General features: G+C 56.6%; 1 protein-coding gene across 3 annotated transcripts in view; it reads right to left on the bottom strand.

The window, feature by feature from the left end:
• Positions 1–6,425: 6,425 nt before the first annotated feature.
• Positions 6,426–12,040, bottom strand: part of GABBR1 (gamma-aminobutyric acid type B receptor subunit 1) — a 24,859-nt gene continuing 19,244 nt past the window's right edge. For all 3 annotated transcript variants that reach the window (XM_021696878.1, XM_021696879.1, XM_021696880.1), the window contains 9 exons: positions 11,704–11,854; positions 11,132–11,264; positions 9,968–10,084; positions 9,772–9,879; positions 9,330–9,423; positions 8,704–8,831; positions 8,093–8,221; positions 7,763–7,906; positions 6,426–7,494 (listed from right to left, as the gene is read on the bottom strand). In XM_021696878.1, the coding sequence (XP_021552553.1) occupies positions 7,321–7,494; positions 7,763–7,906; positions 8,093–8,221; positions 8,704–8,831; positions 9,330–9,423; positions 9,772–9,879; positions 9,968–10,084; positions 11,132–11,264; positions 11,704–11,854 (1,178 nt within the window). In that variant the 3' untranslated portion in view covers positions 6,426–7,320. The remainder of the gene's footprint in view (positions 7,495–7,762; positions 7,907–8,092; positions 8,222–8,703; positions 8,832–9,329; positions 9,424–9,771; positions 9,880–9,967; positions 10,085–11,131; positions 11,265–11,703; positions 11,855–12,040) is intronic.

Here is a 12,040-nt window from a genome sequence, read left to right as displayed (position 1 = left end):
TTCCCCCAGCGTCCACGGGTCACCTTGGCTCCTCCATTCCTTCCCCCGGCATCCATGGGTCATCTTGGTCCCTCCATTCCTTCCCCCAGCGTCCACGGGTCACCTTGGTCCCTCCGTTCCTTCCCCGGAGTCCACGGGTCACCTCAGTCCATCTGTTCCTTCTCCCGGCGTCCACGGGTCACCTTGGCTCCTCCATTCCTTCCCCCAGCATCCACAGGTCACCTTGGTCCCTCCGTTCCTTCCCCGGAGTCCACAGGTCACCTCAGTCCATCTGTTCCTTCTCCCGGCGCCCACGGGTCACCTAGGTGCGGGCGTCTTCCTCTCCACGCCAGTCTCGGAGCCAGGAGCACCCCCACCTCGGGGACTGGGCAGGAACATGTCCACCAGGTGGGCTCTGGCAGCTTCTACCGGTGGAGTGTGGCACAGCACCTGGCTTCTCTTGGAAGTCATCATCAGTCCCACACTCTGCTCAGACAGATGGAAATGGTGACATTGTCATCATCGAGTATTTATGTATTGATTAGGGCACTCCAGGTACCATTTAAAGTGATTTACGCATATTGACTCATTTAATCCCTGTCACAACACCATGAAGCAGATCCTAGCTTTTTCAGAAGCACAAATAAGACACAGATTTAAGCAGCAGCTTAAGGTCAGTGATTTGTCCCCAGGAGGCCGACTCAAGTCTCTGTGTTTCCACCACCCAGGTAAGAAGTCTCAGCTTCTCAGTAAACTTTGAGGAAATCATCCCCATCTAGAAATATATCTAATCCGATTTTGTATCCGAAGGAGGTTTCCCTCCTGGGAATAAGAGTTTATTGAATGCCTCAAAGCATCCCACGTGATCAAGAAAGAGTATCTGCTTGGAAGAAATTTTGTTACGGCTCACGGTGTGTGTTCCTGGCTTAGATTCCCCACTAGACTTCAGACTCCTGGAAGGCAAGGGCCAAAATGTTGCAGAAAATTGACACCCAATTAATTCTATGAATGAATGAATGAATCTCTCCAAAGAATGCGTAGAGCTTTCTGGGGGTCCTAATTGCACACATGCTGTCTCAGCTTCTTCATGGCAATGACAACACCAAATTCTCTTCGGTGCATGCTGATGAAATAAGAAAATGGAAAAATCCTACTTTTATTCTAATCCCAACACAAAATGGCTTTGGCGGAACTTTCTCCCTGCACCAGCACACAACAGCATCCTTAACTCTGTGCTCATCCTACTCTTCCAGCCATCCAGGTGCGGTAATCTTGTCTCCTCAGCCTCCTATTAGACTATAGCCTGACCTTAATGTAGATCCCCCATCTGATATTAATATGCTAATCTCATTCCTACAGGTATTGCTAACCCTAATCCCACTTTTCAAATCGCTTATGTAATTTCTTTTTCTCATGACCCCTTCCACCTTTTCTCTCACCTGCACCTGTTCTTCAGCTCTGTACACAGAGAATTATATGAAGCAGTCTAAAAGAAACTGTTTTAATGAAACCTGACCTGTTGAATAAATGGTTTAACACTCGCATCTCATTCTGAATTAATTCTACCTCTGAAGTTATCTACTCAAAACTTCAGGGGAAAATCTATGCTAACTCAGTCATAATCCTCAAAGTGTGCAGGGAAGATAGAGATGGTCAGAGACACATTTCCAGCTTAAATAACTGAGTCTGAGGCTATTAGCCTTACGAGTAAAAACTGCCAGTTATCACATCAACACAAGATGGGTTTACTCAGGAATTAAAAAAAAAAGAATTGTAATCTGGGACAAACAAAGTGCAGCAAAACAGTAGACAAGTCCAGGAAACACAGGAGAGGCACACTTGTTCTTTTTTTTTTTAAGGATAAAGGGGTGAGTGGAGAAGGCTGTTAGGGACTAGCAGTCCACTGCAGTAAGCCGGGGATGTGGGTTCAAAGTGTGGTGGCTCCTCACTGCCTGAGCGGCTGGAGGGGAGGGGGATGAGAAAGCTCCCTCCATCTTGCTGCAACAGTAGAGTGGCATCCACCTGCGAGGTCCCCTCCCTGTCTTCCTGTCGGGCCTGCGGGTCACCAGGAGCGGCAGGGCCGACAGCTCCCTCTGCTGGCCTCCCAGCACCGTTTGTGTGAGATCTCCCATCACTCCTCACAAGGAACCCACAGGAACAAAGCGCGTGAGTGCGTGGGTGTGTGGGAAACAGAGGGTTCTTCCTAGGGGTTTGAACCACCGCAGAGGGAGCAAAATTAATATGGAAGATTTGCCGATGTACCGCGTGTAAAGAGCTAAACGGTCTTGAGTGATGAGGGAACAGAAAGCTACCCGAGGACAAAGCAGAAGCTGACATCCCACAAGCCCCCCCCACCATGGGATGTATGTGACATTCCTCAGGCTCTCCTGGCTGACCTCGAGGAAAAACAAATAGCTAACTAATGAAGATCACAATCCTGCAAGACCGGAGTGTCCCTCCGTTTACAAATGTCTTAGCAATCTACAAGAACAAAGCATTTCTGTCAACGGCCTAGCTTCCAGAAGAGAATGTAGATAGAATTAAATGTCCTCATAACCTGCAGCCCTAGGACAGAGACTTTAAGCGGGCAGAGTGTAATGTTCCTCCAGGAATCTCTCAACTATCTTCAGGTTAATGCCTTGCTAGAGGGAAAAACAACCTTAACTTGACAAAGGCAAGGCCTCGGGTTTCCCGTGAATCTTCTTAAACATATGAAAGCTTTCTCGAAACCTCCCTTTTTCTTACCTCCCCCAGCCTCACAGTATATAATCAGCCTCCCCTCCCAACCCTGGGGCAGCAGCTCTTTCTGCCCACGGGTCCTGTCCCCGGGCCTTACCAAACCACAATTTTGCACCAGAGACCTCTCAAGAATTCCTTCTTGGTCGTCGGCCCCGGACCTCACCCCACTGAACCTCACCTATATTCCAAACCACATCATGAGGATGGGATGCTGTGGGAGAAGGAGTTACAGCAGGGAGCGGAGTGATTAAGGAGGAAGGTAGGGATTATTTTAGGAGTGCATGCAGGCTACTGAACTGGATGGAACTGGAGAAGGGATCCCTCACAAATGCTTGAAGCCTGTAAGAATTAGGTCCCACGAGGACAGGCACTTGCGTTGGAAATATTTAAAGGCCAGCATTCAAGGACTCAGGGTTTTAGCTGCCCACTCAATGTGGACACCGGCTCCCTTCTGACAGGCTCCCTGAATCCTGACCAGACGCAAATGCACATGGCCCAGCTCCCGCTGCTTTCCTCCAGCCCCTGGTGGAGCCAGGCTCCTGTTTCTCCTAGGCAGAATTAATCACGCACCCTGGGAGGGTACCAGCGGAGGCCTCCAAAATAGCCCTCTTTGGCATATGGATTATTTTGAGCTAAGGCCGTTGAGGACCAGCCAGGCAGGAAAAGCTCTAAAAGCAGGGCAAAGTAATTCCCATTTGTGAAGGTGCCTTCCTCCCTGAGACAGGGATCTTCACACCTTCTCTCAATGGTGAAGTCATTGACTTAAATCTGCCTAACTGAACTATGCAACCCTCCTTTACCACGCCTTCCCTGACTTCCTCCCTTAACTCCACTCAACCACCCTTTCCCTGTTTGGCCTAAAGTGGTTAAGCCCCACCTGTAACCGGCCCCTTGGGTCACTCATCACTGGGTGTCCCACGTGTATGTGCGATGCAGTGTCCAAAAACGTGTTTGTCAGGGCGCCTGGGAGGCTCAATCATGGAGCGTCTGCCTTCGGCTCGGGGCATGGTCCCAGGGTCCTGGGGTCGAGCCCCACGTCGGGCTCCCTGCTCCGCGGGGAGTCGGCTTCTCCCTCTGCCTGATGCTCTGATGTTTGTGCTCTCTGTCACTTTGACAAATAAATAAAATCTTAAAAAGCAAAACAAAAAAATGTGTTTGTCTTTCTGTTGTGAACACCTCTAGCCTTTCCTTCCCTGCTCCAGGGGGCCATATAAGGGGACACCATATTGGAGAAGTATTTTTGAAAATCACTGCTGTTTGGAGGAGTGGGGAGCCTGTCCTCTGATTTCCCTTGTTAACGGACCATGAAGTGCAAAGGAACAAAACTCCTTGCTCCAATAGCCTGAGTCCCCAGTGGCCTGAAATTACAAAGGATGGTGGGAGGGTCCACCATCGGCAGAAAAAGCTAGTGTAGGATGGCTGCTGGCCCTGAATCGCCCAGAAGTAAAGGCCCCTACTAAAAGTCTGACCGCCAGCAGGCAAGACTGGGTGATCAGGGTGGGATGCAGACGCGCAGTGTGAGGAGGTGGGTGACCCGGCTTCTGAGTAGGCCGACCAGCACAGCAGGGGATGGATCACTCTTTCCAAAGGCAGCTGCAACAGCGTACTTATCCCATCCCACATGGTTTCTTACAGTGTGATGCTCGTCCCAAGAGGTGGGGTCTGTGTTTCTTCCCCTTGAACCAGGGACGGCCTGCACCAATGGGATTCGGCAGAAGTGATGCCACGGGACTTCCAAGCCTATGCCGGAAAAAGGACACCCATCAGCCTAGCTGGCTCCCCTCCCGTCTCTCCCAGGACACACCCTGTTGCATCCCAGGCCACACAGCAAGGCCACGCATAGGGCTCCACCGACAGCCACTAAAGTCTCAGCTGACAGCCACCACCCATCTTCAGACCTTTCCCATGACTCCGACCCCCAGCCCTCAAGCCTCCGGGCATCTCCCCACCATCCCGTGTGAGTTCCTGACCCACAGAAACCAGGAGAAAAAAATCGTTAGTGTCTTAGGCTACCATTTAGGGTGACAGGTTCTGCGGCAATAAATCCCAACAGGCACGGCTTGCCGGCGGGCTCCACTCCCCGTTCGTGGTGCCGCCCTGGGCAAGGGGCTCCCTGTCCCTGAGCTGCAGTCTCCATGCCAGAGCACACAGCACCCTCCTTACAGGGCTGCCCTGAGCCTCGGAGCTGAGGACCACACCAGCACTCCAGGTCGCTCTCCCACCTACCTTGTTTCTGTCCTTGACCTGCTTCCGTAGTTACTCTGCCTTCCCGCGACGAGAATGTGCGTCCCGTGAAGCCCAGGGCCCGGAGGGACGCCTGCCCCAGCAGCGCTCCCACTCAGAACTCTCTCACAAAACCAACACAGCACAGAGCGCTCCGAAATGCGCTGCTAGTGACCGAGAGGGCAGAGAGGCCAACCCCACACGCAGCCCAGACCCGGGCGTGCTCCAAAGTCAGGGGACGACGCTGACGCACGCCTGTGGGTGAGTCCTGTCTGGACAGAGGCGGGGCTGGAGGACGGCTGGGTGCTGCTCTCACCACCTCCCTCCCCCCGGGGGCCTCTGCCAGCCCTCCTTCAGCTGTCTCCTGAGTCCTGCTTGCAGAGAAAATCTGGCTCACCCTGGGTCCCAGCAGGACTTCTGATCCTTTGTCTGTGATTTACACCCCACCTAAGTGCGAAGAAAGTTGGAGGCGGTAATTCTGGTCTTCTCGGTTCTACCCAGGGCGGTTCTGAAGCCAACCGTTCATTTTCCATGCTGCAGGCTTATCCACAGGCATCTCCCCCTTTCTTGGGAATGTGCCACTGTGGGAAGAGGGGAACTCATTTCTTCCAATTGGCCTGAGCCAAATAATCACAGTGGACTCAAGCACTGGTCTGGCAGTTAACCTGCACGCGCTCTCATGGAACTTCAGAAACTGGCTCCTGAACAGGATGATGGACCCACTCAACCCTTCAGCGCTTTTGCAAAAATGTGAGAATGGCTTAAGAAAAAAAAACCAGTGCCAAAGGGAACGAGAAAAGTCCAGCTGCAAAGAAACACTTCTCTAAGAGGACACGAAGATTTGTAAGAGTCTCAGCAAGTTTCCTTTCCCTCATTGAGCACTCAATACTTTCTTTTCTTGGACAGTAATTTCCTTCCCAGCTGCTCAGAGCTCTCAGACTTTGCAGGCTGGAAGCCCTCGCAGGCTGTCTCATGGGCTGTGTCACCCACTGTTCTTGGTTCTTGGGAGGGAGGGGGCTCACATCTGAGCAGCCACGTCCTCTGGGCTCCCAGGAAGTGCCCACCACTGTCAGAGGGCTCATGCAGCAGGACTGACTGTAGCTAGCAAGGACGAGCATACTCCATGGGCCAAGGACAGTCCGAGCACCGGTCCTTGCACCCAGCGTGACGGCAATGAGCAGGATGTCTGCTCTTACCTTCACAAATGAGGCCACGGAGAACAGAGATCAGGAACCTGTTTCCACACGGTGGTGACCGACGCACGGGTCGGCGGACCCAGAGCGGACCCCTCCACACTTGCAGGCACTTTATGCTGTCACTTGTCTCAGCCTAACCCTGTCCTGATTTGCCCTGCTAGGCCCTCAGTGGACCAACCCAGCCCTCTTTCCACCCCTCCACCCCAGTGCCTTTTCTCTAACATGGAGACCCGAGTCTCCCTCCTTGGACGGAAGCCCAGTCTGTTCACAGGAAGGGACGAGCCGCTGAGTCACACTGTTCACTGGTTTATTGAGACTGGGGGAGATCCCTCCCCAAGAGACACCACGGCGTGAAGGGGATGCCTCCGTCTGTCTGTGCCAGTTGTCACGGGGCCTTCTTGTGGTTGGGATTCTCACCAACTGTCTACTGGAAGCAGCTCCCCAAGCCTGCCCCCATTTCTTCTCCCTTAACTCCCCCCAGAAAAACACAAAACCAAAGGCAGCAGTCCTGGGAAGGAGGACTGGGAGTGTGGACCTAGTGCAGTACATGAGCACTAAGGGGGGTTCAAGCAGAAAGCATGTGAGGGTGGGAATTGGGAAGGTGCACGATGACGTGTAGGGTGGGTGCCTCCGGCTCTGTTGGGAGAATACAATGATTTTACGGTGCAAAGCTGAGAGTACCCAGGTGCCATGAGCACACACAGGGAGAACGCACGGGTAAACACGGACGTGCGCCGGTGGGGAAGGCCTCCGCTCGGCAGACAAAGGGCGCAGTGGCCACGAGAGCGCCGGAGGGAGGCGAGGACAAGGCGCACACAGGAGCACAGGAGGGAGAAGAAAGCACATGTGAGCACGCATGCACACGAGCACGTGTGTTGGGAAGCATGAGCACACACAGGGCGGAGGCCGGAAACTCCAGAAGGACGGAGCTGGTGGAGGGGTGAGGCGTGGGCCAGTGGAAGGAGACCAGGTAGGGAGAGAGGGCGCTAGCGGGAGGGGAAGGGGCGCAGCGCACTGCGAGGGGCCGGGGAAGCTGCAGCCAGGCACCCACTAGACGGCACAATGGCTGTAAAACAGCGAGCACACGAGAGAAAACACGCCGGTTCCACAGTCCTGGGGACCCAGACGACCCCAGAGTCACAGAGGAGGCCTTCCCCCAGCCCCTCCTCCTCCCCTCGGGCCCTCACTTGTACAGCAAATGAACCCGGCTCCCGTCACAGCTGAGCCGGTCAGGGGGCTCGTGGGGGCCCCTGGGCAGGCCCCCCGAGGGGTCTGGGGGCGTAGGGGGGTGGCGCCGGGGGCGGAGCTGCTGCCGAGACCGAAGCTGATGGCGCAGCTCAGAGACGCGCTCCTCTTTCTGCAGGAGGAGAGATTGAGAGAGGTTGGAAGAATGTGGGGAAGGTGGGGTGTGAGCGTAAGACAGGGGGACGGAGGCCAGGGTGGACAGCAGACGTGGAAATGGGGCAGCAGGAAAGATCAAGGAGAGCCAAAGAGCAGAGGGGGCAGCAGATGAAAAAGAGGGACCAGGGAAATGAGGAGTGGGGGGCCGGGGAGGGGAGAGAGGTCCCTGCGCACAGATTTGTGCCAATGCCCCTCACCCCCCACCGCACCCGCCGCCCCCACACCTCAGCAATGATCTTCTCCAGCTCCCGGTTCTCCTTCTCCAACAGCCGGGACTTCTCTTCCTCGTTGTTGTTGGTGGACGAGCCCGTCTTCATGGTGTCCTGCGCCTCCGACTGCCACTCTCCCCGGGTGATCAGCCTGCGCATCTGGGGGCGAAGGTTTGCGGCATGAGGTGGTGGAGCCCCGACTGTCAGCGACTAGCAGGTGGTGGGTTGGAGTCGAAAAGAATGAAAATAGAGGGGCAAGCTGGGCCCCAACCAAGGGCAGGAGTGGGAGAGGGTCCCAGGAAGTAGAGGTGGACTGTGGGGACAGAAGAGTGGGGGGCGCCTCACCTTCGGCACGAAGAGCACGACCAGAGTGATATAGGAGGAGAACACTATGGCAAGAGATGCGAAGGCGAAGGCTGCGTCCTGCTGGCTGGACAGGATCATGGTGACCGGGGCAGTGATGAGGCACAGGACCTGTGGGTGGGCCCTGTTTGGGACCTCCAGGCTTTCCTCCCCCAGGAGAAAGCCCATGAGGACAGGTCCTGGGGGAACTTCCCATCGGAAAAGGGTCCAGACTCCAGGCCACCCTCAACTCCAGATCGGGAAGAAGCCCAAACCACATCCCACTCCAGGTCAACCCCTCCCTCAAGGGAGAGGTCCTAGGATCCTCACACACGCACAGAGTCCCCAAGCATCGAGGGTCAGGGAGATCTGGCAGCAAGCTGACGGGGATTCCAGCCAGGGAACCACAGACAAGCCATCTAACCTCCCTGCTTCTGCTTTCTCACCTGTGTAGGGGGGCACTAATGTGTGCTTCATGGGTGGTCACGGGAAGAGGGTCCGCTTTACCCACTGGAAAGTGCTTTACAAACCAGAGGCGCTAACTTCCACCCACTGACCCAGCGCTGAATCTCCCCCGGCAGCCCTGGGGTCAGCGCCAGCCGTCCGGGGCTCACCGCCACATTGTAGATGGCCATGCCCACAGCCCGGTGGTCGTTGATCTTCTCCGTAGACACGCTCTTGGTCTCGTAAGCAAGAAAGATGCCCAGCAGCAGCAACAACCCCTTGTAACCATAGAAAATGCCTGGAACGGAGCAAACGGTCACCTGGGCAACACGACCCCATGCGTCCACTCCCTCCCTACGCCCTCCACGTCCTTCACCTACTGCTGTTCCTGCTTAGAGCTCCAGTCGGCCCCTCCGACCTAGCACACCCGTCTCTGTCCATCCCCCCAACGTGTCCAGACCTCACCACTTCCTCCTGGGACACGGGAAGAAGACTGCTGAGAGCCAGTGTTAGCCACACAATGTCTCACCTCCTTAGCCTCCAGGCTGAGGGGAGGCTTTGCCCCTTCTGGTCACAGACCAATGTTCGGGGGCCAAAAGGGGCCTAAGCCAGGCCCTCACAGCCCTGGCCTCACCCTAGGGAGCTGACCAGACGGATGGTGTCAGGCTGTCCCCAAGGGCCGCTCTGCCACCGGTCCGCCTCATCCCTGCTTTAGACCCCCAGCTCCTCAGGGAAGAAGACCAACTCTCCCCCAGCCTGCTGTCCTCGCCCCACCCCTCCCCCACACCCCACGCACCAAGCCACGTATTCATCTTCTTGGAGCTGCAGTGCTCCAGCTGGGGCAGGATGGACACATCAATATCTTCCTTCGGCTCCTCCTTGGCAAAAGTCTAGGGGAGAAATAGGGCCCCAGGGAAGACGGCGGTCACCCTCCCTGCCCCACCTCTGCTCAGTCCCTGACCCCCAACGCTGCCCCCTCTTTCCCAGGCCAGGCCCACTCTGGGCTCAGGAGTGCTTTCACGAACACCTCGAAGTGCATGTCCCCCAGCTTTCCACGATGCCTGGGACGTCTACACATCCTTCCTGGATCCCCACCACCTGGATCCCCACCTGCGCTGGGGCTCCTGACAGCTGCTGTTGTGCAGAAGGCTGGAGAGCACTCTCCACGAGTGGCTTTCCTCCTCAGACCCCAGGCAGCGCAGAGACCCTGACCTCCAGTGCCTCCCCTCAACAGCTACCTCAATGGTCCGGTGCAAAGGGTCCACGATCTGCCAGATGGCAAGAGTGACGACATCCATGCCCACCAACAAGCCCACCGTGGCGTACAGCTTCCAGGGCTCCAGGGTCTGGATGGACACAGAGCACAGGCAGGTCGGGGAACCCTCTAAACCCCGAGAGCCAAGGACCTAAGGCTGAGGTTAAGAAGCAGCTCACCTTCCTCCACTCCTTCTTCTCCTCCTTCTTTGTGAAGACCGTGTGGACCCACCAGATCTTAGTGAACATGGAGCCGTAGCCCAGGCTAAAGCCCAGACCCAGGAGCCAGAGACGCGCCTACGACAGGAGAGGGAGCAGGGCAGAACCGTGTGCAACAGAGGTGCAGCCAGGAGCGGAGGGGGTGTGCAGAGGGCCAGCAAGCTTCCTCCCACCCACCTTCTTCTGCCAGCAGGGCCCCTTGCTGCGATCTCCTGGGGTGAATCCCTTCGGACCCCCAGTGTGTGGTGCAGCACCAGACCCTTCACAACACAGCTCCAGCCATCCCCCCAGGCTCCTCGGCCCTTTTCTCCCCCAGGCTCCAGCCACACCGAGCCATCTATGTCCCTGCAGGCCACATGAGTGACCACCCTAATTCCTCCAGCTGAGGAAAGCCCACGCATCTTTTGATATTCCAATGCCGGTCCAGCTACCTCCTGAGCAGCTCCCTCTTTGCTCCCACAGCACTTTGTGCAGAGACCTCTCATGCTGCCCCGCAGCTTAGCGCCCACCGCCCCCGCCCCGCCCTCTGGTTTCACAGGGGACCTACAGCCTCTGGGGAAGTGTGCTTGTGTGTGCAAAGGCCATATGCAAGCTGCATGATCAGGACAGGGCACAGGAAGGAGGAGTACGGACGGGCAGGGACGGGGGCCTGTTTCCTACCAGCAGAACAGAAGTGCACAAATATGGCTACTGAAGCCAGCCTTTCCCACAGCCCCAAGACCTCCCACACCCCAAACACCAAGCACACACCTCCTTCCTGCCCCCAGCCCCCTGCTGTCAGGTCAGGTCTCTACCTCGGTCTTTTCCCCCCTCCCCCTGGGAGCGCAGTTCCTGGGCTCAGCCCCCACAGCACAGACAAGCTGCCAGGGTTGGAGGGTTCTTTGTGCAGACCCCTTCCTGCACCCTCAGAGCCTCCCCCTTCTCTGTGAGGCATGCCATGGCAACCTTGGAACTGGCTAGAGCCACACAGTGAAAAGGTCTGGAGGTCAAGAAGAAGGGATGCAGGCAGGCAGAGACCAGGGGGAGCAGGGACAGCGGAGGAAAGGCCAGGCACTGTGCCTCCAGGAGCGGCTCCAGGGCAGGGCGAGCCCCGTCCCATGGGGAGTCTGCCCACCTCCTGCTCACCTGGCAGACGAAGGGGAACTGGCTTCTCCCGATGTGGTAACCATCCAGCCCGAGGGGGAAGACGGCAGCCAGCGCCAGGGAGCAGCCCACAGCCGTCAGATTGTTCAAGTTGGGCTGGGAGTTCTGGATATAACTAGGGCAGAGGCGGGAGAGGAGGAGGGAGAGGAGAAGAATTAACCTCTTCTTCAGGGAGGCCGGCTCTTCAGAGCCACCAGGGCCTGGCCCAGCCTGCAGCCATGGGCAACGGCAGAGTGCCTGGTGCAGCCTGGGCCAGGGGCGGGCGGTGCGTGCAGAGGGATCCCCAGCACCCCCACTGCACACACGGTGTACAGCCCTCACTGTTACCCCAAGAACTTTTAGTTTTCGGTTAGCTGCTCTGGAGCTGGAATAGGACGTGGGTCTGGTTTCCCCCTTTGGTGGTCACGGTCCCTGGGAAAGCATAGGTCAGAGTGGACACCTCGACCCCCCACGACCTCAGCAGTTGCACAGGTCTCATCTCAGTCCCTGCCAGGGGCATGCTCACTGTCTTTGAGGGGCAGACAGAGGAGGACAGTGACAGAAAGGAAACTTACCGGACATGAGAGTTGTAGATATTAAACGACAGACAGACCACAGCCAGGACAATGCCCAGGCTGGAGAGCACAGAGACCGAGATGAAGAGTTTCTGGGACATGAAGCGAAATGTCTTGATGACCAGGGTCTGGTCAGCCGGGGGGGCCCCTCCTGCATGGCATTAGGGGTAAGGGGAGCTCTGGTCAGCTGGAAGACCCTCCTGCAGGGCACTGGGGGGATCTGGTCAGCTGAGGGGACCCTCCTGCAGGGCACTGGGGGGAGGGGGTCTGGTCAGCTGGGGGGACCCTCCTGCAGGGCACTGGGGGGGTCTGATTAGCTGGGGGGCCCCTCCTGCAT

The sequence above is a fragment of the Neomonachus schauinslandi genome, chromosome 8 (genome assembly GCF_002201575.2).
Source record: "Neomonachus schauinslandi chromosome 8, ASM220157v2, whole genome shotgun sequence".
Classification (NCBI taxonomy): domain Eukaryota; kingdom Metazoa; phylum Chordata; class Mammalia; order Carnivora; family Phocidae; genus Neomonachus; species Neomonachus schauinslandi.
Note: the sequence above shows the minus strand (reverse complement) of the source record. Positions and strands in the feature narration are given on the sequence as shown.